Source organism: Eptatretus burgeri, chromosome 8 (assembly GCF_056783735.1).
Source record: "Eptatretus burgeri isolate ZD-2024b chromosome 8, Ebu_testis_v1, whole genome shotgun sequence".
NCBI classification, from domain to species: Eukaryota; Metazoa; Chordata; class Myxini; order Myxiniformes; family Myxinidae; genus Eptatretus; species Eptatretus burgeri.
Window position 1 is genome coordinate 45,593,268 of NC_140968.1, and position 27,892 is coordinate 45,621,159.

Genomic DNA, 27,892 nt, shown 5'->3' on the forward strand with positions numbered 1-27,892 from the left:
AGCCATGGCTCAGAAAGTGCCTGAAAATCAAGTTTCGTTCCACTCATGGGGGGTGGGGGGGTGGGGGGGGAGGTAGACAAAACCTTGATAATATGATAGTATATATCCAAATATATACGTATCCAAAAGTTCTCCACTCAAATAGCTGCAGTTATTGTGTATTTTCATCTTGAAAATCGATGCATTCCCCACGTTCTCTCTCATTTGAATTTTCTCCACTCGGATCATGTGTGTGCCACGTGACGCCTCGACAGCCAATAGATCGGCTGACATCGTATGCAAATTAAGTCAGACTGTCATGTGACCAACTAAGTTGTCCAAGATGGCAGTTTCCTGCAGGAAGGAAATCACCGGCAGCTGATCTGCGATTTTTGATGAACATGGCCAGTGAGGACGCTCCCCCGTGTATTATTCACCAGGACAATGGAGCGAACGAAGAAGTCAAACGTTCTACGTCTGTAAGATGGGATAAATGGAGAGAAAGTGTCAACAAATGGCTCGTCTTGGACTGTCAGGAACGACGTTTAGCCGAGAGTGCCGGCGCGGGAGGACTCACTTCGATCATGGGCCGATTGTACCCGGAGTGCCGGTGTAAAAATTTCAAGTTACCCCCGGGGGTAGCTTGAAATCGATTTCATCCTACCCACTACGATTTCAGATTACCCCCCTCAAAACATTGATTTATGTTGTTTGTTTACAAAAAATAGTAATTTAATTGATATTGAAAACTAATTAGGGAAAAACTATTGACCACGTGACAGCTTTTAAAGAGTTTGCAATGAATTTTAATTTTATTATGAATGATGTTATTTTAATATTGTTATTAATTGAAATCGGTATTTCTCATACAGTTTTTCTCATACAGTACTGGTAGAGAGGCACTGCATCAGCGACACAGTCACGCTTCAAGAAATGAGAGCTACCCCGGCAGTTAAGCTGGCTTTGGGTTAAGTTAAGTTAAGCTGGCCACCACCACCACCACAACGAAATAGTGAATTAAAAATAAGCTGTTTTCATTGCCTTTCTTATACATTGATTTTATTGCTTTGTTACCATAATTGTAAATACTAGTACGTGCCCATCAATGAGCACTAGTACGTGCCCATCAAATACTAGTATGTGCCCCAGTATGTGCCCATCAACAGAGGGGGACCCACTGGGCACAGAGGTGGACACTGGGCACAGAGGGAGAAACACTGGGTACAGATGGGGAAACACTGGGCACAGATGGGGAAACACTGGGCACAGATGGGGAAACACTGGGCACAGATGGGGAAACACTGGGCACAGATGGGGAAACACTGGGCACAGAGGGGGAAACACTGGGCACAGATGGGGAAACACTGGGCACAGATGGGGAAACACTGGGCACAGATGGGGAAACACTGGGCACAGATGGGGAAACACTGGGCACAGATGGGGAAACACTGGGCACAGATGGGGAAACACTGGGCACAGATGGGGAAACACTGGGCACAGATGGGGAAACACTGGGCACAGAGGGGGAAACACTGGGCACAGAGGGGGAAACACTGGGAACAGAGGGGGACACACTGGGAACAGAGGGGGACACACTGGGAACAGAGGGGGACACACTGGGAACAGAGGGGGAAACACTGGGCACAGAGGGGGAAACACTGGGAACAGAGGGGGAAACACTGGGCACAGAGGGGGAAACACTGGGCACAGAGGGGGAAACACTGGGCACAGAGGGGGAAACACTGGGCACAGAGGGGGAAACATGGCACAGAGGGGGAAACATGGCACAGAGGGGGAAACACTGGGAACAGAGGGGGACACACTGGGAAACACTGGGAACAGAGGGGGAAACACTGGGAACAGAGGGGGAAACACTGGGAACAGAGGGGGAAACACTGGGAACAGAGGGGGAAACACTGGGAACAGAGGGGGAAACACTGGGAACAGAGGGGGAAACACTGGGCACAGAGGGGGAAACACTGGGCACAGAGGGGGAAACACTGGGCACAGAGGGGGAAACACTGGGCACAGAGGGGGAAACACTGGGCACAGATGGGGAAACACTGGGCACAGATGGGGAAACACTGGGTACAAATGGGGAAACACTGGGCACAGATGGGGAAACACTGGGCACAGAGGGGGAACTTATACATTGATTTTATTGCGTTGTTTCCATAATTGTAAATACAAGTACGTGCCCGTAAAAAATAAATGAATAAATAAATAAATATGCAAACCGCGAGCAACAAACAACAACCACACAGGCCATTTCTTTGCTCTCGCGTGCCCGTACGTGCGTGGCCCGGAAGTTCGCATATCGCAGTTACGATTATTCGCAATTTAGTTTTAATGGCCAATTATTCAATTAGCTCCAACGTATTTCGCCTTTTCGCAATGTCATCGCAAGGAAAAACAAAAAGAGAAAAGAAGAGAGAGAAAAAAAATTTACTTCCTGGTTCGGAGCATACCAGCTCACTCTGATGTTACCGAAATTTATGCACCGTCTAATATTAAAACGATCATAACTTGGGGCATTGTGTTTATCCATGAATGCGCATAAGAAATCGAGAAATTATATTATTAGAATACACGAAGTCATCACTCTCCGGAAGCCCGGACGTTGTAACCCATAATGGGGAACGCGGCTCAGTTTCCCTTCCCCATCGGCCACGTCCACGCAGCAACGTGCCTTGTCATTGGTTGGTAAATAAATGGCCATAACTTGGGAGGCACTTGTCCGATTAATATCAAACCTTGAAAAGGCACATCCTCAGGTCCCCAGCAATATAGCTGACAAGTTTAAATGAGATCGGACCAGCGGTTGTCGAGAAACAGCGGTCACAGACACAGACACAGACACAGACACACAGAGATTGCTGGAATTATAGATAGAAGATAGTCTGAGTTGGTCAAAAAGATGAACCAGTTTGTCTATTTGTATCCAATATGTCGAAGAAGGATTTCATAAAAAAGTGGAAAAAAACTATAACTGTATGAGAAATACTGATTTCAATTAATAACAATATTAAAATAAAATCATTCATAATAAAATCAAAATTCATTGCAAACTCTTTACAAGCTGTCACGTGGTCAATGGTTTTTCCCGAATTCGTTTTCAATATCAATTAAATTACTATTTTTTGTAAATAAACAACATAAATAAATGTTTTGAGGGGGGTAATCTGAAATTGTAGGGGGTAGGATGAAATCGATTTCAAGCTACCCCCGGGGGTAACTTGAAATAGATTTCAGATTACCGGGAGGTAACTTGAAAGGGGGTAACTTGAAATTTTTACACCGGCACTCCGGGTACAATAGGCCCATGATCGAAGTTAGTCCTCCTGCGCCAGCACTCTCGGCAAAACGTCGTTCGTGACAGTCTAAGACGAGCCATTTGTTGACACTTTCTCTCCATTTATCCCATCTTACAGACGTAAAACTTTTGACTTCTTCGTTCGCTCCATTGTCCTGGTGAATAATACACGGGGGAGCGTCCTCACTGGCCATATTCATCAAAAATCGCAGATCAGCTGCCGGTGATTTCCTTCCTGCAGGAAACTGCCATCTTGGACAACTTCGCTGGTCACATGACAGCCGATCTATTGGCTGTCGAGGCGTCAGGTGGCCCACACGTGATCCGAGTGGAGAAAATTCAAATTAGAGAGAGCGCGGAGAATGCATCGATTTTCAAGATGAAAATACACAATAACTGCAGCGATTTGAGTGGATAACTTTTGGATACGTATGTTTTTGGATATATACTATCATATTATCAAGGTTTTGTCTACCACCCCCCCACCCCCCTGATGAGTGGAACGAAACTGCAAGATACAGCTTCCGGCTGATGGCCTAAAAGGAATTAAGTCTCTTTCACAGATCCCTGGTCAGAGTCCAAGTCTCACATCTGCAGAGCAAGACTGGAAGCACGAAGGACCTGAACACTCAGACTTTCGTCCTCCTGCACAGGTACCGACAGTGCCACACGCCATGATCCAGTAATTCCATGACTCCCCAGGCCTGACTCAGATGTCTCGTGACCTTTAGCTTACAGCCAGCAGATAGATGAATATCACTGCCAAGGTAAGTGAATCTCTCCGTGACCTCAACATCGGCAATGTGCTGAGTTCTTCAGATGTCGTGACCAAAACTGAATGTGATTGTTCAATCGAGAGACATCACCTGGACTATGTCACACTTTAGTGTGAACATGCAAAATCTTACAGGGAGGTAAAGGAATTATGGGAAAGGGAGTTTCACATTTCAAATGATAAGGAAAGAATGAGGATGCATGGAAGGATTGGATTGACGAGCGCAGCTCGAGAGAAATGAAATTAATTTTAACGCTTTCATGCTCTCGTTTTCCAGTTCATTGTCTCAGCAGTCAGTTGACATCATGCAAAAGATGATGCTGCAGATATGACATGCAAAATTCGTCTTACCATGATAATTTCCAAGGTACAGTCCATCGATAATCTGCAAAGGAAGGAATGCATTCAGGAACATTAAAAACATCGAATGGAGACTATTTAAGAACATGTACTTTGGATGTTCACGTACCTGTTTTCTCAATTGCATGCGAATCATCAAAAGGATGAGATTAAAAGTACCTACGTTCTATTTTGGAGGTCGGAGGGGGGGGCAGTTGTAGAGAGGGAGAAAGATAGATAATGAGAGAGGGGGTGTGGGGTAAGATAGGGATATAGGAACATAAAGGTGGAGGGTGTATATGTTGTGATACATGATCAAAGAATCCAGTTAGGTTAAGAGCAAATATGAACGAAATGGTAAGCAGAAAGCATCTGAAAATGCAAAGCATCCACTTTGTATTTGGATTTGTTTTTCTTCTTCTGTGTGATAAACATAACAAAAACAGCGAAAAAATAAAATACAAAAAAAAAATGACGATTTTAGGCGAGCTTGACCTTATGACCTCGAAAGCAATCGGCTTCAATGGCCCAAAATGCAAACACTGCTAAAAAAAAAATTTAAGTCAATGAGATGGAAATTGGCAATTTTTGACCTTGACCTAAAACAAAATAATTGCCTTCCCGCCTTTGATTGGTGAACCAATTCAGTAATCCAATATGCCAATTCTTTAAAATTTCAGGTCAATTGGACGAGAATTGACTATTTTATGTGATGCTGCAGGCCTGTCGCCAGGATTTCCTCAGGGGGAGGGTGTGCCAATCCAGAAGACTGGACAGCGTTTCATTGTCCCAGCAATACGGTGGGCCCAGAGAGAGGGGGATCCTTGGGATACCCCACTCCCCTGGAAAATTTGAAATGACAGGCTTCGATACAATCATTTCTCACACTCGAGAGACTATTTGGGATTGGAATATCTCGTGGGCTTTGCAAATTTTCAACTGTCTTATCAAGCTGAAAAAAAACAACCAATCCATCATCACATTCACATTTGTATTTCTGTGGAAATGTGAATTCAGACAAAACTGTGTGGACATATTGTGTGTGTTACAAGGAAGAATTGATTAAATTCTGGTGAAGATCCGGATTCGAGAATTATTTTCAGTGATTCTTCACCATTGAGACAGAGGGCCACAAACAATATATAGCACGATAGCTCAAAACCTCGTGGACAGATTTTTTTTTTTGACAAAACTTGTTGGGCAGGTTGGGTGAGTGACAAGGAAGAATTGATTCTATTTTGGTGACGATCCACATCCGGCCGGGATACCACAGCCAGCTCTTACATGTCTTCTGATCCGCCATGTTGAAATTGTTGAATTGAATTGTTGTTGTTGTTGCTGTTGAATTGTCTGTGCTGAGTTCCCATTAATTTTTGCGGTTATAAATCAACAAATATTACACTATGACAATTGCATATATTTTACTTCAACATCTGAAAACACTGTGGGGTCACACTAAAAAAGGCACAGGGTACCAAAATCTCACAGCACAGAATTCATAAAGAACTTTAGCCTTTCATAAGTAACACGGCACACCTGTTTTACACTGATTCTATGGTCGGCATTTACTCTTAATTTGAACTGTCCAGATTTTCTTAGCAGCTAAATGACTGATCACAACATCCTTCACTTGTGCTCGGGAGAGTCACAACCCCAACTTGTGCTAGGGAGAGAGGACATGGTCATGTCCCCCAACCAGCCAAGGTAGAAAACACAATATTCAAGCTACAATTTCACAAATATCCAGATTGTACTTGCATGGAATGTATAATACAACTTATTAAGAGTCAAATCTACCATAAAACGAGACAAGATCACACAAATAGAGATGAGCCTGACATGTAAAGCCTGAATGATGTCAGCCTGGTGTTGGCTCAGTGGTTAAGGCCCTGTCACACCTTGACGTTTTAGCCAGTGTATGGCAACGTATCAAAATTTATCTAAAACGCTGGCGTACACTGAACTGTTGATGTTTTTTTCAGTTTTGGGCATATAATAACGAGTTGGACGTATGCATAACGTATTAGTAACGTACACAGAACGTTTCGATAACTTATAGATAACTTATACCAACGAATGCTTAGCGTGTTGTTGGTGTTCACAACTTATGCCCAACGATAGTCTAACTTATACATAGCGCGGCAGCATATCGCCGACGATCACGTGGCGTAGCCTAGTAAAAGGCTGCCGCTCGACGATTCATGGTCCTCGTTACGGAGTCCCATCATGAGCTGGTCATACATGCCAAACTGCCATCGCCTCCCGATCCATGGTCTCACCCAGTTCCTTCTCCTCCGTTCACCTCTTCTTCTCCTGGCTCTATTGGCACATAACTGGTACTGTGTCAAATCGATGAGGTCATGTTGATGTTGGAGGACAGCTAGTAGGTATTGTCATCTCAGCCTTGCCAGATCCTCCATCTCTCGGATGACATGGACATCTACTCACCATGGAGTCTGGAACACTGACGGGTTCCTCCTGTGAAGCCCATTTTTATATACCAATTCCCTTTAACGCTGCCAAAACGCCATTATACGGTAGATGCAAGTTGGAAACACGTTCAGTAAGTTCTGTGGTCGCCTGGAAGACGTCAAATACATCTACATACGTCAATATGCGCTGGAGATACTTTACTCATAGGTTCAAAGCACGTCACTCATAGGTTAGAAATAAGTTTCAGGTATGCTAGACATTACCTCGACGTGTTTCAACTTATGAGTAACTTACAAGTAAGGTGTGTCGACGTGTGTCAACGATCGCATAACGTGCCTACAACTTATGGCCAGTGTACGCGGAATGTGTGCGTCATACGTCGAAAAAATTTGAGCATGCACAAAATTTGTCGACGAGCTCGGCGTACCACGACGTATGCCAGCGTGCTTCAGCGTGCTCTTAAAGTATACAAAACTTACCCATAACGTATTCGACGTGTGCCAGCGTATTCGCCAACTTTTTCATACGTCGGCATACGCTGGCTAAAACGTCAAGGTGTGACAGGGCCTTTAGGGTGGCGGCTTGGGATCCTAGGGTCCTGAGTTCAAGCCCAGTTGGCCGCTGAATTAATACACCAGGGGGTTGACTCAGCCTGTCATCCTTCCGCGGTCAGCGAAATGAATACCAGTTCCAGTGTGTGTACTGGTAGAGGGGCACTGCATCAGCGACACAGTCGCGCTTCAATAAATGATAGCTTCCCCGGCAGCTAAGCTGCCATATGACCACCACCAGAACGATGTCGACTGTCTATGCCGTGCAATGCAAATCTGGTGTCACGTGATAAAAGCCACGTGTTGTGCTGAACGATCTTCTAATACGAGCAATCTTCGCCCCACATGAATTAACATTGGTGTAATGGCTTTTCCGAAATTCGTCCAACAGAACGATCATTTGCAGTCACCATATCGGTTGAAAACACTGTGATGCGGTATATTCTGCTGGTATGGACACGATGAAAGTGTGCAAGCCTGAATGGCCTTATCTGCTGCTACACAATGGAAAAAGTCACAAGAGATTTCAAAAAAAAATATATATATATATATATATATATATATATATATATATATATATATATATATATATATATATATATATATATATATATATATATATATATATATATATATATATATATATATATATACATACAGTAAACCCCGCTATATCGCGGTTCACCTATCGCGCCCCCGATTCATCGCGGATTTTCCCTTGGAACATTACTATTTTTTCTGCTGATTCCCCCCGGTATATCGCGGTAATAATATATAAAACATAAATTATTTAAGCAATAAATTATAACGCGTGGCGCTCGACCAGTCACACAACGCACGAGACAAAGTTTCGCTTGTGAACTTCGAACATTTTCTACGTTTTTTTCGCCAAGCCCCACGATGCCGCCCAAACGCCCTGCACCTTGTAAGGATTCTGGCAAGGAACCGAAGCGCCAGAGGAAGGTCCTGACGCTTCAGGAGAAGGTTAAGGTGCTCGATATATGCTTCGGGAAGGAAAAAGGTTTGCCGCAGTTGGACGCCATTATGGTTTGAATGAATTGACCATACGCCACATCAAGAAAGACGAAGCCAACATCAGGAGCCTATCAAACCCAATCGTGTTTATACACCGCACAGCGTTTAATATTCACAATATAGAAATCAAACCCAATCGTGTTTATACACCGCCCAGCGTTTAATATTCACTCGATATAAATCAAATCCAATCGTGTTAATACACCGCCCAGCGTTTAACATTCGCAATATAGAAATCAAACCCAATCGTGTTTATATAAAAAAATAGATCGTGTTTTTTGGGGAGGCATCCATTCATCGCGGATTTTCACTTATCACGGGGGGGAGGGGGTTGGAACGTAACCCCGTGATAAACGGGGGATGACTATATATATATATACATATACATATATATACATATACATATATATACATATACATATACATATATATACATATATATATACATATATATATATATATATATATATATATATATATATATATATATATATATATATATATATATATATATATCACAGGCAAAAGGGGTGGGCGGGCTTGCACCCCATGCACCCTCCTTCCCCCACTGGTGACGCACTTGTGCTGACCTTTGACCTTCTGACCAAATTATTAATTTGTCTTCTCCATATTCTCATGATAAAGCTTTGTTGAAAATTTGATGACAAAAGCTCAAACGGTGAAAAGGTTACTAGACACACGGATACAAAAGTGATTGCAAAACCCCGTCTCCTGCTGCATGGGGTACGGGCTAATAAGACCTGTTATTTTGTATGTGGCAAGAGAATAGGCCTGGGCCTTGAGAAGAGAGTGCTACAGGGACAGAGATGTGGGGTGCTGAAAAGGCCGTTGGGGATCTCTCTGATCAGTGCCGGATTTAGGCATACGCTAAACAAGCTACAGCTTTGGGCCTCAGAATCCACAGGGGCCTCAAAAAATGTGAGAAGACGTGTAAAAATGTGTGAATGAGGCCTAAAGAACTGCTAGCTTGGTGCGGGAAACCATCATGATGAAAAATCACTACGAAGCCGCCAAATCGCCAAATAATGGCAACTACCTTGGCCTGTTAGAATTAATTGCTAAGTTTGATCCATTTCTTTCCAACCACATAAAACAAGATGGAAAGAGGATCTGGGTCTCCTTCATATTTGTCAAAGATAATATGTGATGAACTTATTCAGCTTATGGCTAATGGAGTAAGAGAATCTATTTTGGATGATTTGAGAAATAATTAAAAGGCATATATGTTTTCAATTTTTGTGAGACCTTCTGTTGTAATTTTTTAACAAGGGGCCTCTAAGCTTTATACAGCTTAGGGCCTCACCGAGTCTAAATCCTGCACTGTCTCTGATGGAAAGGAAGAGGAATTCAGATACCAAGAGGTGGGTAGGAATAAGGGAAATGAGCAAAAAGGCACATCTGTGTTGGTTGGGGCATGTGCTCAGAGGAGAGCATGGGGATGCCATTAAGCAAGTCTTTGTTATGGAGGCAGTTGGCAGGAGGTCAAGGGGTGGACAAAAATGATGTGGAAGACGAAAGTGGAGAGGCACATGCATGGGAGAAATGTGGGTGCAGAGAAATGATGCTTAAGATGGAGGGTGTGGAGAGTAAATAGTTGGTGGCTGATCCCACAGAAAGGTGGGATTAATTGGGACCATGAAAGTAAGAGTGGGTGGCAGTTGTTAACAAATGTATGTTGGACTCGGATTCAATTCTTCATTCACTCGCTGGTTAACATCATCCTTGAAGTGCGGCTGTGCGGTAACAATGGGCGTGGAAACAAAATCTTGTAGATTTGCGCAGGAATTCGTTTAGGGTGCTGGCGATAATTCACTTCCTCTTCACGAAGGACACCGTGGGATCTTTAACTTCATCCAGTGAATGCTAACAGATGGGACACCAAGTTTAACATCCACCTGACTTCAAAATCAAGCCAGACAGCTCAAACGGAAATGCGAATACATATTGGTGATCCTGCCAGCCGATACATGTGGCATCCATAACAGTAGATCAAGAGACATCTATTTTAAATGGTATACTTTAGTAGTGAGGAGCTGAAAGATGGGGATGTCCACATGCTTCATACATGGTCATTATATATAAATATATATTTATATGTCTTACTGAACAGAAATAACAAATTGGCTGAAAAAGCTTCAATGGTAAATTTGTTCCCTTTACTTTGCGTTAATATTGAATGGTATATCATATCATCCTCCTATAATTCACCATCTGTCTGTCTGTCTGTTCCCAGGTACCACAAAAACGGCTAAACCGATCGCAACCATTTTTTGGGTGTGTAATCCTGGGACCCCTTGGAGTAAAATAGGCATAAATATAATAACATGACCCCCTTGACGGCTCCCGAAGGGAGCAGGTGCTTCTAGTAACTATAATTTTTTTCTGTTTGCACCCCTTTCTGTCTGTTTCTTTGTCTGTTTGTGTGCAGGATATCTCAAAAAGTTGTGGACAGATCCGGATGAAATTTTATGGAGAGGTTCGGCATGTGACCAGAACGAAATGATTAGATTTTGGTGAAGATCCGGATCCAGGCAGAGGTGTGCGCTCCAGCGAGTGCACTTCTATGTCATTATTTTCATCATCTTCCTGTCCTGTGGACAACAACTGTCAAACATGTTTCCTGAGACAGGACCTGACAGAATCAGTCATGTATTGCACCATTGAAGATTAAAATATTTCCACACCTTTGTTTTTCTCAGTGTCTTTATTTTCTTCATCTTCCTGTCCTGTTGTTAGCAACTGTCAAACCTGTTTACAAGAGTGAAATAAACCAACCCCTCATGAACCAAACTTTTAACTATTGCAAACCATTTACAGTGGTAAAAATTAGTCATCGCTGAGTTTTTTAAAATTCGATGATGATATTGTCAAGCCATTTTCAAGTATTAGACACCTGTTTTCCTGTGTTTTTCTAAAAATTTGGAGACACTTGTTTTATAATTGTCGGTTTAAATTTACCCCCAACTTTAACATTATATTTGTTCAACAGTTTGGCTATTGTATGAAGCACCGTACAGAGTGGCCACAAAGTCCCTATGCACGCAGTTAGAATTTAGTTAGAATTTTTCTGTATGCTTGCTTCCATTCTCCGCACAAATTTGAATTAGCTTCATTAAAGGAGGTTATGTTTTCACCCCTTTCTGTTGGGTCACCGAAATAGGTGACCCTTATTGTCAGTAATTCTATCTGTTTGTTTGGATGTTTGTTCGTTTGTCATCAGCATAATTGGTAGTAAACGTGGGCGAATTTTGACCAAACTCGGGTGGTAGGTACATCTTATGACCTAGTGCTTTGGAAATTGTAATGGTTGCTAGGGACGCTTTGGTTCCCGAGCAACAACGGAAAAACCTTCAAAATCGGTACCGTTCACGCGAAATCAATTCCGAAAGCCATTATCCCACGAAGGGTTATTAAATTTGGCACGAATGATCTACTGGTGATGCTCTATCAAATATATTCTGGTTTTTGTGATGTATGGAATACTTTACCTGCAGCGCCCCCTACAATTAGGGTATGCGTGAAAATTGAAGGCCCCCTAGCAACCAGGTGAGTGCATCGATACGAATGAAACTTTGCAGGTTCATGGTACTCAATGAGTACTACAACTTTGCCTCAGGACATATTGACCGATTTCGCTTAGGTCAGGGGTCAAAGGTCAATTGGTGCAAAAATCTTCAATATGCGAGAGCTGGAGGTGCCTTCGTGCGAAATGCTACTCCTCCTAGGGTTATGGTCGGATCAGGTCAGGTCAGGTATGGGAGCATGTGCCAGAACAGCGCGTCGCTGCGTACACTTTCCGCCGGTACTCCAGGGGCCTCCGTCTGGCCATCCCCCAGGCAGATGCCAGGCCCATCCCCATCTCCTTGAGATGATGGTCAACCTGCTGCAACCATGAGGCACGTGGTCGGCCCACTGGCCTCCTCCACTCATGAGACTCCCTCGCTGAGAGAATCTGGTGAGCAGGATCAGCGTCAGGAAAACGAGCCACATGTCCATACAGCCGCAGCTGACGCTCACGGACTATGCAGGTAACAAATCTCATCCGAGTCTCTCTCAGCAACCGCTCGTTGGACACAAAATCCGACCAGCGATAGCCAAGGATTCTCCGAAGACACCTGGTACCAAAGGAATTAAGTCTCCGTCTCAGATCCTTGGTCAAAGTCCAAGTCTCGCACCCATAGAGCAAGACTGGAAGTACCAAGGACCTGAAGACTCGGACTTTCGTCCTCCCGCACAGGTACCGGCAGCGCCACACCCCATGATCCAGTGAATCCATGACTCCCCAGGCCCGACCCAGACGTCTATTGACCTCCGGCTCACAACCTGCGGAGACATGAATATCACTGCCAAGGTAAGTGAATCTATCCACGACCTCAACATCCTCACCACAAACAGACACAGACAGGACAGCAGCATCCAAGATGTCACCGAAAGCCTGGATCTTTGTTTTGACCCAAGAAATCCGTAATCCCAACGGCTCCGACTCCTCATTCAGCACCTCGAGGGCCCCCAAGAGGATGTCTAAAGTCTCCGCAAAGATGACTGCATCATCTGCAAAATCAAGGTCTGAGATCTTGACATTGCCAAACGATGCACCGCAACTTGATCTCTCCGACATCCTCCCAAAAATCCAGTCCATACAAGTGCTGAAAAGTGTGGGGGCAAGTACACACCCCTGACGAACTCCAGTAACAACTGGAAATAAGTCAGAGATGGTACCACCACACTTCACAGCACTCTCAGTACCAGAGTAGAGTTCAGACATCAGATCGATCAGTTTTGGTGGCACCCCACGAAGACCAAGAATCCTCCAGAGGACATCCCGATTCACTGAATCGAACGCTTTACAGAGATCAACATAGGCTGCAAGCAGCCCCTGCCGAAACTCTCGTCTGCGTTCGGTGAGGACACGAAGTGCAAGGATACGGTCAATCGTTGACCTCTTTGGTGTAAAGCCTGACTGCTCTGGACGCTGGTGCTCAAGCAGATGGTGGCGAACCCTATCAAGAATTATCCGAGCAAAGACCTTGCCCCGCACTGAGAGCAGCGTCACCCCTCGGTAGTTGTTGCAGTCTTGGCGATCACCCTTCCCTTTCCAGAGAGGGACAACAAGGCCCCTCTTCCAGTCAGTTGGGATGATGCCTGTGTTCCAGGCAGAGCACAAAACTGCTTGCCCCCTGCCCAGTGCAGCATTTCCACCAGCCTTGAGAAGTTCGGCATGGATGCCACAGATCCCTGGAGCTTTGCCCCGTTTCAACTGGTTCACCGCAGCCCGTGTTTCCACTGGCGATGGTGGACCACAGTTGATTCGAGGGTCAGCAGCAGGGATTGTAACACCCTTGACGTCCAACTCGACAGCTGGGGGATCAGCCTGGTACAACCGCTCAAAGTAACCGGCCCAGCGGGCCTTCACTTCAGACTGCTCTGTCAAGAGCCTACCACTCTCTGCTCGAACTGCAGTGCTCCGAGGGATGGGCTTGGATGGGCATGTCCGCGAATTCCCCTGTAAGCGGGACGAGAATCACCTGTCAACAGGTGATGCTCTACCCCTCACAGATTCCTCGCACATAGGCCTCCTTGTCCACCCTCAGTGCACGTACAGTTTTACGCCTCAGCTCCCTGAACAGCTCAGCTCTGCCATTCAGCCTGGCCCTGCGACTCTGGTCAATGGTATCCAGTGTCCCTTGAGAGACAAAATTCTTCTTTGCCCTGCGGTGAACTCCAAGGCATCCACCGGCAACATCAAGGACGGTGGTCTTGAAGGTGCTCCACAACTCTTCAGGACCCCCCAAAGCACCCAGACCCCCCAAGTGTCCACTCAGCCTGTTCGCAAACTCCTCAGCTACTCTCTCATCCCTGAGCTTGGCAACATCCACCCTAGGCTGGGATGGTACCATTCTCCAGGATTTAAGGTGCAGCTTTAGAGTTGCTACAACAAGCCTGTGGTCAGTATTGAGGAACTGAGCACTCCGGTAGACCCTGCAGTTCTGGATCATCCTCCAACGACCGTCAATGAGGACATGGTCAATCTCCTTTGCCACACCGCCAGCGTTGGAATACCAAGTCCAGCGATGAGCTTGTGGCGCTGAAACCATGAACCAGCCACCGTAAGTCCATGAGTTCTTGCAAAGTCAAGGAACTTAGTGCTATTCTAGTTCATAGTTCCTGAGGCATGGGGGCCAACACAGACCTCATAAGCATCCCTATCAGTTCCAGTCGATGCATTGAAATCCCCCAAGACTAGAAGTGTATCTCGTCTGGGGCACTGATCAACCACAGACTCGAGTGTGGCGTAGAATGTGTCCTTCACGGTAAGATCACTCGCCTCAGTCGGAGCATAAATGGAGACCAGGGAAATGACACCTAAGGAGTGACGAATCCTTAATCTCATAATACGCTCGTTGACCGGTGTTACCTCAATTATCATTGGGGTCAGCTTATTGGACACAGCTACAGCAACTCCTTGGGTATGGTAACCATCAGAGCGACCAGACCAATAGTAGGTGTAACCACCCACCATTATCTCGCCGCAATCCGGTCTCCGAACCTCAGAGAGAGCTGCAATCCCGATGTCCAAACGCTTGAGCTCAGATGATAACAGAGACAGGTGATCATCCTCTCTTAGGGATAGGACATTCCAGGCACCCACCCGAAGGGACCGCCTCAGGTTAACCCAAGGAGACCGCCGTCTGGTGGACGACACCTCAGCACCACTCCGACACACTCTCCCGCAATCTGACCCAGGGATGTTACCCCGTGGTTTCCCTCCTATCAAAGATTGGGGGTCCCGAAGGCTTTGCCCCAATCCCATCATCCGGTGAGCTGCCCTGCGAAGCGAAGCTGCACAGGAGGTACTCCCACGGAGTGGGTTTTCAGATTTTTTGCGTTTTGCGTTTTGCGGAATGAAGCGTTTTACGGTGGCTGGAGTGCAAATCCTGCCACCAACCTCCTAATAAGAAGTAACCCAACTGCAGGAGGACGTCCGCAGACACAGTTGGGCACTAGATATGGATGGCCGTTGGCTCACAAGGAGCTCCTCCGCCCTTTGACAGGTTTTGTTTTTAATCCTGCTGGGTGTCCATATCCAAACACCCTCCTCACCAGAAAACCTGGTGGGGGAGACGGTTTAGTCGCCGACAACCCGACCATGGAACAGGTTAGTACAGGTTTACATGGTACCTGTAGCAGGTCACAGATCGAACCTGACCTGACAAAAATGGTCATGGATGGTCATGGTCGGATGGTCATGAAAATTCACACTAATCGTCTGGAATATATTGTGCATAAACGATCGAGCCGGATTTTCGATTTAGATCTTTGTTCACCCACAGCACCCCCTCGAACTTTGGGGATTTCCAATTTCAAACCGCATTTTCGGTACTTTTCATTCAAATGGATACCGAGTAGTTATCAGAAGATGGAACTGGATGAGATTTGATATGCATAATCTTCAGGTGATTCCCTATCCGCTATATGACATCTATTTTGCTCTATATCTTATAGTTTCCATGCTCGGCGACCCATCGCCACCTACCGGCTTGTGTGTGTGTGTGTGTGTGTGTGTGTGTGTGTGTGTGTGTGTGTGTGTGTGTGTGTGTGTGTGTGTGTGTGTGTGTGTGTGTGTGTGTGCACGATATCTCAAAAAGTTGTGGACGGATCCATATGAAATTTTGTGACCAGGTTTGGAGTGCGACAAGGACGAACTGATTAAATTTTGGTGAAGATCCGAATCCGGATCCGACTACTAGAATTTTTCAGAATTTAGAATGAAACATGATGTTTCAAAAATGTATTGGGCCCAATATGTTCTCGTGGATCAAGCATTGCATGGCAGAGGTATGCGCTCTACTGAGTGCCCTTCTCATTCTCCATGTTCTTCTGGACATATTCTTCGATGTTGAGGGTTGGAGGTCATAAAAGCAGCCCCTGACAGCTGTTTTCAGGTCTTCAACTGTTGTTAGTTGGAGATGATAAATTTCCTCTTTCACAATGCCCCAAACCGAGTTGTCACATATTGATAAGTCCGGACTTTGAGGAGGCCACACGATCTCAGATCCATGCCCAATTCATCGTCCACTGAATTTGTCGTCGAGATATTCTCTCACTGCAAGAGCATAATATGCTGGTGCACTGTCTTGTTACAGGAGAGCTGAAGATAACTGACTCTTAGCAGGATAGCTGAAGATAGCAGGACAGCTGATTCTTGACAGTTGAAGACCTCAAAACAGCTGTCAGGGGATGCTTTTATGACCTTCAACCCTCAACATGGAAGAAGATGTCCAGAAGAACATGGAGAAAAAGTCAAATTTGTGCAGAGAATTGAAGGAAGCATACAGATAAATTCTAACTAAATTCCAACTGCGTGCATTGGGACTTTGTGGCCACTCTGTACATATATGGCTCTTATTCATCTGACAGATTTACTTTGTAATTCCCTCTCTGACAAATTGTGCACCACTGGTGTTTTAATAGACTTGTCTACAGCCTTTTAAATGACTGATCATAATGTTCTTCTCTTCAAACTTGAATTCTAAGGTGCTGGAGGTTGTGCTCTTGAATGGTTTAAAGATGATCTTACCAACAGACAACAATTCACAATCGTAAAAGCTCTAATTCTTCATGCACAGCTATTAGCCATGAAGTTCCTCAAGGATCTGTATTTGACCCTCTTTGTTTCTTATTATGTACAGGCGGGATACCTGTCTTCGACGGACTGGAGATTGTCGGCTTATTTTATGTGAGACCATCCAGGTATACGACATTCCTAATTTGTCCATCATATGCACATATGAATAAATTCATTCCAGTCCCAACTCTGGAGCATTTGACATAAAGCTGGCCATGTGAAAAACATGGTTGGCCAAGATGAAGTCCTGCTTGGTGCAGCGTTTGCCCGTGTTCCTTGTTTATCGACATGGCGAATGACAGATAGCGGGAATTGGAGCCGTTTGAATTCAAATGGACAGTCGCTGGAACGAGTGGTGTATGTGGAATCAACACATTCTCTCCTGAGAACTCTCCGATGGAGATCGTAGCTTCTATGGGATTTTTTCGTAAGCTGCCGCATGGCCAACCGAGTTCTGTTGCACAATTTTCGGGAATCCAGATTGTGAAGACACATGGTTGGTGTACTGACTTTCAATTTCAGCTCATGAGGTGGCATGCCCAGAGGATGTAGCATGTTCAGAAACTCGACAGGGTAGTGAACAATTTGATTCACGTCCGGAACAGTGTCAATAGATTTACAGGTGACTTCTTCACTGAGCAACACGGTCCAATAGCCATTGATTCAGTGTATGAACAACATCGTTTTGTGTGGCTAGTCTTGCCCGTTGTGACAACCAATCAGTGTCTCCATAATTTTGTGAAAAATAAGGGTAATACGCTTACCTGATTGAATAATGACACCGATGAGGAAATCAACGTGGGACAGAATTAACAAAATGTACCAATGAACCAGTGCTATAGCAAATAGCTATTTTGGGGAGCAAACCACCACCTCCCCCTCCCCCAAACCTCCTTAGTCTCTGATTTTTTGAATAGCATGAATAAACTTTGGGACATCACGGGTGATGAAGGATGTGGTCAAGTTTCATCAAAATCGTGTGTGTAGTTTCAGAGAAGTTGCAAGTGTTTATGGATGGATGGGAACGGACGGACTGATGGACGACCTGCCATCCTATAAGTTCCCTGGAACTATTTCCAGGTAAGCTAAAAATTATGAAACGTGCTGTTTATCAAATCGTTATTGGAACTCACCACTGAAGCCAGATTTTCGTGAAGGGGAATGAGGCCGTCATCGGTATCATACTCAATTTTACCGTCACCAACGTTAAGCAGAAGAGTGGCGAAATGGAGTGCACTATGATCTCCTGGTAAGTGTAAATGCATATTGGTATGGAGGGTCATTTTTAGGTCGCCTGTTCGAAGAACAGAGAGCTATAGTGATACCCCCAGCGTGAGCGTGAAAATGTTAAAGTTTTTGGTGCAAGTTATTTCCTTTCTAATGTTTTAATGTACCACACTATTTTTTACTGATTACAATATACAAATACATATATTGCTTTAAAATTATTTGGATCAGACTTCACTGCAATGCTTTATAAAAAAATATTATTAGACTCGTCTTTTAAAAACGATAAATGTATAAACAGTCGAGCATTGGGTGGCTTTGACACCAACTCTCTGGTTTTATAGCTCGCTGGTCTGGGTTTATATTGCTGGTCTGGGTTTTATGACCCATTTGAACGTGCTGTTTTGATGAACCCAATTTCATTCAATCCTGCACTAATATTGGCAAAAGGGGACCATTCCCCTCCCCCCACCTCCAGGTCATAATATGACCCCAAGCATACAGCCAAAGCAACACCGGAATCGCTTCAGAACAAGAACGTGAAAGTCCTTGAGTGGCCCAGCCAAAGCCCAGACTTGAATTCCAATTGAGAATCTGTGGAAAGACTTGAAGATTGCTGTTCACCAACACTCCGCATCCAACCTGACAGAGCTTGAGCAAATCTGCAAGGAAGAATGGAAGAAAATCCCCAAATCCAGATGTGCAAATCTGATACAGACATACCCAAGAAGACTCAAAGCTGTAATCGCTGCGAAAGGTGCTTCTACAAAGTATTGACTCAGGGGGTTGAATAATTACGTAAATTAAATATTTCTGTACTTCATTTTTAAAAAATTTGCAAAATTCTCTAAAAACATGTTTTCACTTTGTCATTATGGGGTATTTTGTGGAGATCGGTGACAATTTAAATTTCATCCATTTTTAATTCAAGCTGTAACACAACAAGATGTGACTAAAGTCAAGGGGTGTGAACACTTTCTGAAAGCCCTGTGTGTGCAGTTCCTCATCATCCAGGATTTTTAAGCACATCCAAGTGGTGGCTGACGACACAGATATATTCGCATTACTGGTGTTCTTCTCTTGGTGTAATATTTTTCCAGGTACTGCTAAATGGAAGGGTATTGAAAGTGGCAAAAAGGTGATTTTTGTTCTCCAGTGTTCAAGTGTGTATATGATTATTGAATTTTGATACCTTTTTTTCTCCCAAAGTTATCTTTTACACCACATTATTTAACCCTGAAAAGGTAACCTGGGATAATAAGCTGAAGGCCTCTGCTGATTATACACTGCCCAGGTTTGTTGCGTCAGATTTCCATTGGCTTTGTTCGGGTCAAGTGTGACTTGATCATGCTGAGGACCCTCTCCCCCAAAAAACATAAAAATCGAATCATATGCCGAATAAAAATTATTTGTGTGACTAATTGTATAATAAAATTGCTTTGGATGACACAAAGCTTGGAGGTAAGGTGGATAGCAGGTAAGGTGAACAGATACAAGAGTGTTTTGATACTTGTATGGATTGGGCAAAAGATTGGGAGATGGAAGTTAACCTGAACAAGTGTAAGATGTTGGGGATGGGAAAGAACAATGAAAATAGAGATTACATGATGCAAGTGGTAATTTTGGAGTGTGTCACACAGAAGAAGGATCTGGGGGTGGTAATAGATATGGGAGGTAAGCAGGCAGCACAGTGCCAGGCAGCTATAGGTAAGGCAAATAGTGTTTTAGGTTGTATTCGGAGGGGGATCATTTATAAATCAAAAGAGGTGGTGTTAACATTGTATAGGAATTTAGTGAGACCACATCTAGAATGTTGTGTGTAGTTCTGGTCACCACAGTTCTGGAAGGACATAGATGCCATAGAGAGGGTTCAGCATAAGGCTACTAGTTTGATCCCGGGCCGAGCTCGACTCAGCTATGAGGAGCAGTTGAAGGAGACGGGGCTTTATACGCTAGAAAGGAGGCGGTTACGAGGAGATATGATAGAGATGTTTAAGATAATGAAAGGTAAAGATAAAATAAGTACAGATGAATTATTCAGCAGAAGAGACAGTGATAGGACCAGGGGCCATAGCCTGAGAGTAAAGAAGAGGAGAGTTAAGACGGTAGTAAGGCAGGGGACTGTCACTCAGAGATAGGTCATGTGGAGGTGGATCGGTTCGTTCAGTTTCGTTGTGCAGATCACCAATCTAAACGAAATTCATCCTGTACATTCATGAGAACACACCATTGAAATTCCTACTTGTTTCCATATGCACAAGTTGACACACCGACAGTTATTACCATTTGAAATTACCGCCGTGAAGTGGGCGTGGCGTGCTTGTAATCGTGGAGGAAACGACCAGGAAACAACAAATCAAGATGGCGGCGCTCATGGTTGTCTGGTGATCGAGTGATTTTTGGTCTTTCAACAACCAAATATGCGTTGTTTCACACTTGGGCGGGGAGGAAGATGAGAAAGTGACGCAATTCACGGATAAGAGCTGGCTTAAGGTGTGTAAGTGTGCGAAGGCTTGGTGCGACGCCACAGATTGTGAAACTATCAACAAATGCCGTTTGCTGGCTGATCAAATTATGAAACTGCTGCCAATGACTGATCCTCCTGCGGATGCCGGCTGTCACCGGTTCTGCAATGCGTCGTTTTGTAACAAGGATCATATAAAACGTACTGAAGCCAGGAAAAGGAAATCAGAAGCCAGGACTACTGCAGTTTCTGCGAGAGACAGTGAGGTGGTGGGCGGACTAGAAGAAGAGGGGCACTCATACCACAAAATATGTAGAAAATCCCTCAGAACCTCTGTAGAAAGGGTGGCTCGCAAATCAGCTGGTGTACTGCCAAGAATTTGTGTGATATGCCAGAAAAAAGACAAATTCCTCCGTGTCAAAGGAAAATCTCAACGTGATCAGTTGTCCCTGGGAGAAACACAGGATGGAGGAAAGCTGAGGGAAACTGCTGAGCAGAGGAGAGATGAACGTGATGTGAGAATAATGACAACTATAAAGGATAAAGACTGTGTGGCGCTGGCAGTTTGTTATCACCGTAAATGTTTGTTATCACCGTAAATAAAAGTGAATGACACATACTACAGACAGAGTGAAAGTAAACTCCAAACTCAGAAAGTGAACTATGACTCAACATTTGACATTTTCTGTGATAAAGTAATCCAGGTAAGACTCATTGATGGAAAGCAATCTGTACATATGAAGAAGTTGTGAGATGTTCAATGACCTACTCAGAGTATGCGAAGGTCAGGATAAGGCCAACTACCAGGCAACAAGACTGAAGAAAAGACTGCAGGAACGGTACCCAGACATGATTTTCTATCGTCCACCAAAGATGTCTGAGAGCGAAGTGGTGTACATGAAGGACATTGATATTGGTTTCATTGCTCAGGCTGCTGTTGTAGACAGGAGCTCTACAACAGAAACAGAGTCAACTTCAGAGGATGAAGCCAGCCAGGATCCACAGCAGGGTGACTCAGACCTCAATTTACATGTTCTATACTCGGGAGCACTCATGGTGAGGGATGACCTGAACAAACACCAAAGTGTGGACATTACATGGCCCTACTTGGAAATGGTGGAGCTAGCATGAGAGCTTATACGGGCAACTCGTACTTCGAACTGGCCGAAATACCTTGCGATCATGAGAGCGTCAATGCCCTGGTACTTTGCGTATGATCACCTAAACTATGCAAGGTACTTACCCGTTTACTGGCTGGAAATGGCCGGGCGAGAGCACTCCCACCCAGACACCTATCAAGCGTTCATGGACGGCAAATGGACTGCCCAACGGCATACTCGTTATGGATTTAGTAGTGTTGCGTGTGATCAGATCATAGAGCAGAATTTAAATAGGGACAGCAAGACCAGTGGAGGCATCATTGGTTACACTCAGAAAAGAACAGTTGTGAAGAAGTGGATCCTGTCCCAACCAGCACATGCGGAAATCGCAAGGAAATGTGAGTCCATGGCGGGTATCCACAACGAGCCCTGAACGAGAAAGGATTTGGATGTGTCGAGCTCGAAGAAGAACGAAGCAGTGGTGGTACAAGTGATGGACACAGTACTTCAAATGATTAACCCTTTCTCCAGCGCTCACCTTGAACTCGTCAATATTAGTTCAGGTGTCATCGCACCGCCAGCCACTTCCGCGGACTTGATGAACGCGAATGTCAAGGGAGAGAATGCTGTCGTGCAATTCATGCGTGATCGGCTTCTCTCTGGTGAGGTCCCATTCTTCAGTCCGATTTCGAAGGCCAAATTGGCAACTTTCTTGAAGGCGCGAGGCAAGTCGGCGACTCCCCACCAGCAGATGCCGAAGGTTGAAATTGCAAATGAACGTCGTCTTTTCACACGACTGCTGTTGATTGGCGAATAAAGCAATGTAACACTCCACGATCTGCTTGCATGCCCACTGGCGAACATATCTTTCCCGCTGGCATCCGGTGATGGTTCGATTGCCAAGACGGACAAAGCCAAACTCCGCAACCATATACTGAAACTGTGGCCCGATTGCCGTGTGGACGCTCGGCCTATCCAAGGTGCAACAATTGAGGATGGAATGGCCGTTATTCAGCCGATAAAGGCTGGTTCACTGCATAACACTTTCGGCAAACTAGAAGAGATGGTGCTGAACATCGTAGTGGCCAAAGCACGACATAACCAATCTTCAAGACTGGACGTGGTGTTTGATACTTACCCAAGTATCAGCATCAAGTGCCTGGAGCACGCCAGACGAGCGGGCAGGGCGGGCGATCTTCAGGTACGAACCATCCACAGACGTGATCAAGCCCTTCCAAAACAGTGGGCTAATTATCTCCTGAGCGGAGCCAACAAGGAGGCGTTGATAGAGTTCATCGTCGAATCGTGGACGAGAAACATCTCTCCATCAAAACTGGGTGACATGCTGTTGTACGTCAGTCATGCCGGCAAATGTGAGAAAATCAAGGCGTCGAATGGTGTCATGACTGTGTCGTCAGTACCTGAACTTGAATGTGACCATGAGGAAGCTGACACAAAGCTCCTGCTACATGCCACTCAGTTGGGACAGAACGAAGAGTCGGTGCGCATAGAGAGTTTCGACACCGATGTGTTTGTGTTGGCATTGGCTCACTCGAAGTCGATTCGGGCGCGAAATTTCCATCTGGTCACAGGAAGTCCCAAGGACATTATCGTCGTTGACATTAGGAAGCTGAGTAATGCCCTGAAAAGTTCTGTCTGCGATGCGTTGATAGGTTTGCACAATTTCACGGGAAGTGATACCACCAGTGCATTCCATAGTAAGGGCAAAACAAGGCCATTCGACTTGATGATGAAGGGTCCCCATCTCATCACCTGTTTCGGGAGCATTGGTCGAGAATTCACGCTAGATAAGAATATCATTCACGACCTGGAACAATTCGTCCGCGCCATGTACAATCAGCCGACCATGAAGAGTGTGGATGAGGATCGCTACAAGCTATTCTGCAACCAGTCACTGGGAGAACAGAAGTTGCCGCCTCCAAGCGACGCTCTGATGCTGCATTGCAAAAGAGTGAACTATCAGTCTGCGATCCACCACCGCGTGACTGAGAGGTTTATAGAAGCCCCTTCTACATTTCATGGATGGATGGAACGCAACGGAGCACTGATTGTTCACTGGCTGAACAAACCACCAGCGCCGAAGGAACTGTTAGAGGCGACGAAATGTAATTGCAAGAAGACGAAATGCGAGACCAACCAGTGTTTTTTTCCGGTCAAAAGGACTGTCCTGCGCAGAGTGCTGTGGGTGTCAAAACTGTGCCAACGATGAACAGACCCGTGCAGAAATGGAACTTATGGATGATGAAAGCAGAACTGACGATGATTCCGACGATGAACTGTGAATGCGGGTGTCACACTGCTTTTACTGTGGTGATCTACTACACAGTAGCATTCAGGTTCGTTAGCATGTAATAGTGGACTTGAGTTTTGTAATAACAGCAGTCAAGAGCCGAGTTCAGCAACCGCTTCAGAGCAAGAAATACTGGAGTTCTAAGACAATAATCTTCTTATGGCGGTTCTACTTTTCATCAGGCTGAGTCGTGCAGTGTCTTTGTCTTTGATTTAATCCGTAATAGCCAATGTAAATGTCTTTAATAGGCGCTGTAACTGTCTTTAATAGTCAATGTAACTACCTTTTAATAGCCAGTGTGGCTGCGTTTTAAGCAAAAAGTTGCCTTGGTCAACTCGAAGGCCTGTCTGGTCGGTCCAGACGTTTTCGGCCGTTAAAAATATGTAACTGCTTCGGTTTACGACCTTTAATTATAAACATATTTAATAACAGTGAATAGGGCTCTGTATAAACATATTGTATCATTTTAAGACCTCACAAGAGTTTTCTTTGACGTACATATCAGTCTTACCTTGATTCTTCATTTCTGTGTCAAAATTGTGCTTTAATGTTCGGTGCATCTTTAATTGCCAAAAATGACCAATTGTGTCACATCCTCGACGTGGAAACAAGTGGATTTGGACTCAGCGTCTAAAATTATTTAAGTATGCCAAATTTCATCCAGATTGGTGATCTGCACAACGAAAATCATTTTCTGAAGGTAATAGCTAGTACCTCCACATGGTCTAAAAGTAATTAATGCATAGAATGGTCTCTCTAGAAAGGTCGTGGCAGGAGAAAAAGTAGATAAGTTTAAATTAGAATTAGATAGGTACCTGTAAGTTATGGAGATAGAGGGGTATGGGGATGTTGATAAGACTTTTAGGTAGTTTGAGTATTGCTGGGTGATTGTGTAAGGAGTGCTGTTGGTGGGGGTCTTGTTAAGGGGGTTGTGTGGTTGATGTGTGTTTTTAACCAAGCCCATGCCCCCTCTCCGAGGGGAAGAAACGAAAAAAATTTAAAAAAACATGACAACAAAAAAATACCAAAACACAACAAAAAAAATACAATTTTTTTTTCTTTCATTAATTAAAATGATCTTGGGTTGGTGTGGTGTTTGCGCAGGCATGACGGGCTGAATGTTCTCCACCTGTGTTGGATTTCCTTGTTCTTGTTGTAAGGTTTAATTAAGCCCGTACGTGCCTCCCTAAAAATAAAAGTAACGTTAATATTTAGTTTTTGAACGGCACCACATTGAAACATCAGTGACTATGTGACGAATCAGCTCGTTCTGCTGTAACTGTGGATAAGGCAAACATGGATGAGAGGTGTCACGTTAATATTTTAAATCCGCTTTAAATGTGTGTTTCCCAATCAGCCTGTGACCGGATTTTGTCAGAAGGAGGAGTAGGAGTAGGGTAAGGGTTAGGAGTAGGAGTAGGAGTCGGAGTAGGAGTCGGAGTAGGGGTAGGAGTAAGGGTAGGAGTAAGGGTAGGAATAAGAGTAGGGGTAGGGGTAGGAGTAGGAGTAGGAGTAGGGTTAGGAGTAGGGTTAGGAGTAGGGTTAGGAGTCGGGTTAGGAGTCGGGTTAGGAGTCGGGTTAGGAGTCGGGTTAGGAGTCGGGTTAGGAGTCGGGTTAGGAGTAGGAGTGAGAGTAGGGGTAGGAGTAGGGGTAGGAGTAAGGGAAGGAGTAAGGGAAGGAATAAGAGTAGGGGTAGGGGTAGGAGTAGGAGTAGGAGTAGGGTTAGGAGTAGGGTTAGGAGTAGGGCTAGGAGTAGGGTTAGGAGTCGGAGTCGGAGTAGGGGTGGGAGTAAGGGTAGGAGTAAGGGTAGAAATAAGAGTAGGGGTAGGGGTAGGAGTAGGGTTAGGAGTAGGGTTAGGAGTAGGGTTAGGAGTAGGGTTAGGAGTAGGGTTAGGAGTAGGAGTAGGAGTCGGAGTAGGGGTAGGAGTAAGGGTAGGGGTAGGAGTAGGAGTAGGAGTAGGAGTAGGAGTAGGAGTAGGAGTAGGAGTTTGTGTCCACATATAACTTCAGATCACGTGAGAAAAATGCGTCACGAAGGTGATAAAGCACTTGATACGTCACACCACGTCGTGAATTATAACAGTGGTCAATAATTAAAATACACTTTCAAAGAATGAGGAAATAATTTGCATCTCCTTGTATTTTGTCCGGTCGAGACGTGAACGCTGCAAACGTTTCTTCCTTCACTGTCCGGTGTCGGTTCAATTCCCACGGCATGAGTCACGAGTGTCGCCATAGAACCCGCACTTGACGAGGCCGAAACGTCTCAACACGACACACGGTAGATTGAAACACTTGGAGGGTCTTTTTTCCGGTAATATTGCACTGTGCGATGAGGAATAAATACGGACGAGTTCAAAAGAAAAATCCATTCTTGATTTGCTTTTTGCGATGTTTTACTGATAATTTAACTCGATCCGGTTAATATACAACACACGGCGCGGGCGACACGCCTCAACGCGCTCACGGCGTGGCCCAGCTGTAAATCAAACTGTTAAAATGCTTATCTCATTGTCGACACAAATGTGTCCGAACCTGCCTGGTGAAGGTGGGAGTGTGACGGGAGAAGGTAAGGGAGGGGGTGCGAGATCGCGACGAGAGCAACCGCTCGGAAAAAAAAAGGGACTGTTGCTCGGACATCGGCGTTGTCACGGCAACCGCTGACGTCAGGGTGAACGTAAACACGGGATCGGTTCCGATACCCGCAGGAGTAGAGAGAGAAGTGTGTGTAACGAACAGGTGCAGAACATTTACGTCGCGGATTGAACCGTGTATCCGAGCATTCACTTCATAATACAACAGACCCGATCGGACGGAACTTTGAACTCCCCGCCGGAAACCTTTTCAATGTGATAAACCCAAACGTACGTCGTGAGGTGATTGCGAGCCGACGTGCGCGCCACATCGGTACGACGGACGGTTCACGGAAACCACAGCGGCTGCTTATTTATTATTATCTTTTTTATAATTTGGGAACCGCGCAGTAACCTCGATCCGTTACCTTGGTCATGCCATTTCCCATGGTCGTGTCCGATCGTCGTCGTCCCAGCCGTGGGGGGGAAAAGCGAGGATGGCTCGGTGTGGAATCGCTTCAAGTAAGGGGAGGGGGTGAGTGGGATTGGCGGGGCGTTTGGGAGCATAACGACCCCGTAACACGATTTGCCTCCTGAAATAGCACTCACTGATCGCTCGTCGCTCATCGGGCTCGCTTTCTGTCACGCACACAACGGGCTGCAAACGGGCAACCACACTCACTGCCGACGGGCAACCACACTCACTGCCGACGGGCAACCACACTCACTGCCTACGGGCAACCACACTCACTGCCTACGGGCAACCACACTCACTGCCTACGGGAAACCACACTCACTGCCTACGGGCAACCACACTCACTGCCTACGGGCAACCACACTCACTGCCTACGGGCAACCACACTCACTGCCGACGGGCAACCACACTCACTGCCGACGGGCAACCACACTCACTGCCGACGGGCAACCACACTCACTGCCGACGGGCAACCACACTCACTGCCGACGGGCAACCACACTCACTGCCTACGGGCAACCACACTCACTGCAGACGGGCAACCACACTCACTGCCTACGGGCAACCACACTCACTGCAGACGGGCAACCACACTCACTGCAGACGGGCAACCACACTCACTGCCGACGGGCAACCACACTCACTGCCTACGGGCAACCACACTCACTGC

At 45.3% G+C, this 27,892-nt stretch overlaps 1 protein-coding gene and 1 long non-coding RNA gene across 10 annotated transcripts in view; one reads left to right on the forward strand and one right to left on the reverse strand.

Moving 5' to 3' along the window:
- The window catches only part of LOC147021654 (dual specificity protein phosphatase 22-B-like), a 69,394-nt gene extending 41,966 nt beyond the window's left edge, over positions 1–27,428 (reverse strand). For 3 of the 9 annotated variants that reach the window (XR_015060878.1, XR_015060879.1, XM_085891850.1), the window contains exons 1-3: positions 27,176–27,428; positions 18,772–18,961; positions 4,419–4,452 (exon numbers count right to left, since the gene is read on the reverse strand). Coding sequence is in view for 7 of the 9 variants with exons in the window: in XM_085891850.1 (XP_085747976.1) it covers positions 4,419–4,452; positions 18,772–18,961; positions 27,176–27,374 (423 nt within the window). In the remaining 2 variants the exon portion in view is untranslated. Of the gene's footprint in view, positions 1–4,418; positions 4,453–18,771; positions 18,962–27,175 lie in introns of those variants that run through there. The other 6 variants (XM_085891845.1, XM_085891844.1, XM_085891849.1 and 3 more) reach the window with 6 other exon arrangements.
- Positions 3,795–11,114, forward strand: LOC147021656 (uncharacterized). Its single transcript, XR_015060880.1, has 3 exons — positions 3,795–3,945; positions 10,680–10,720; positions 10,875–11,114. It is a non-coding gene; the product is annotated as an uncharacterized LOC147021656 (long non-coding RNA).
- Positions 27,429–27,892: the final 464 nt, after the last annotated feature.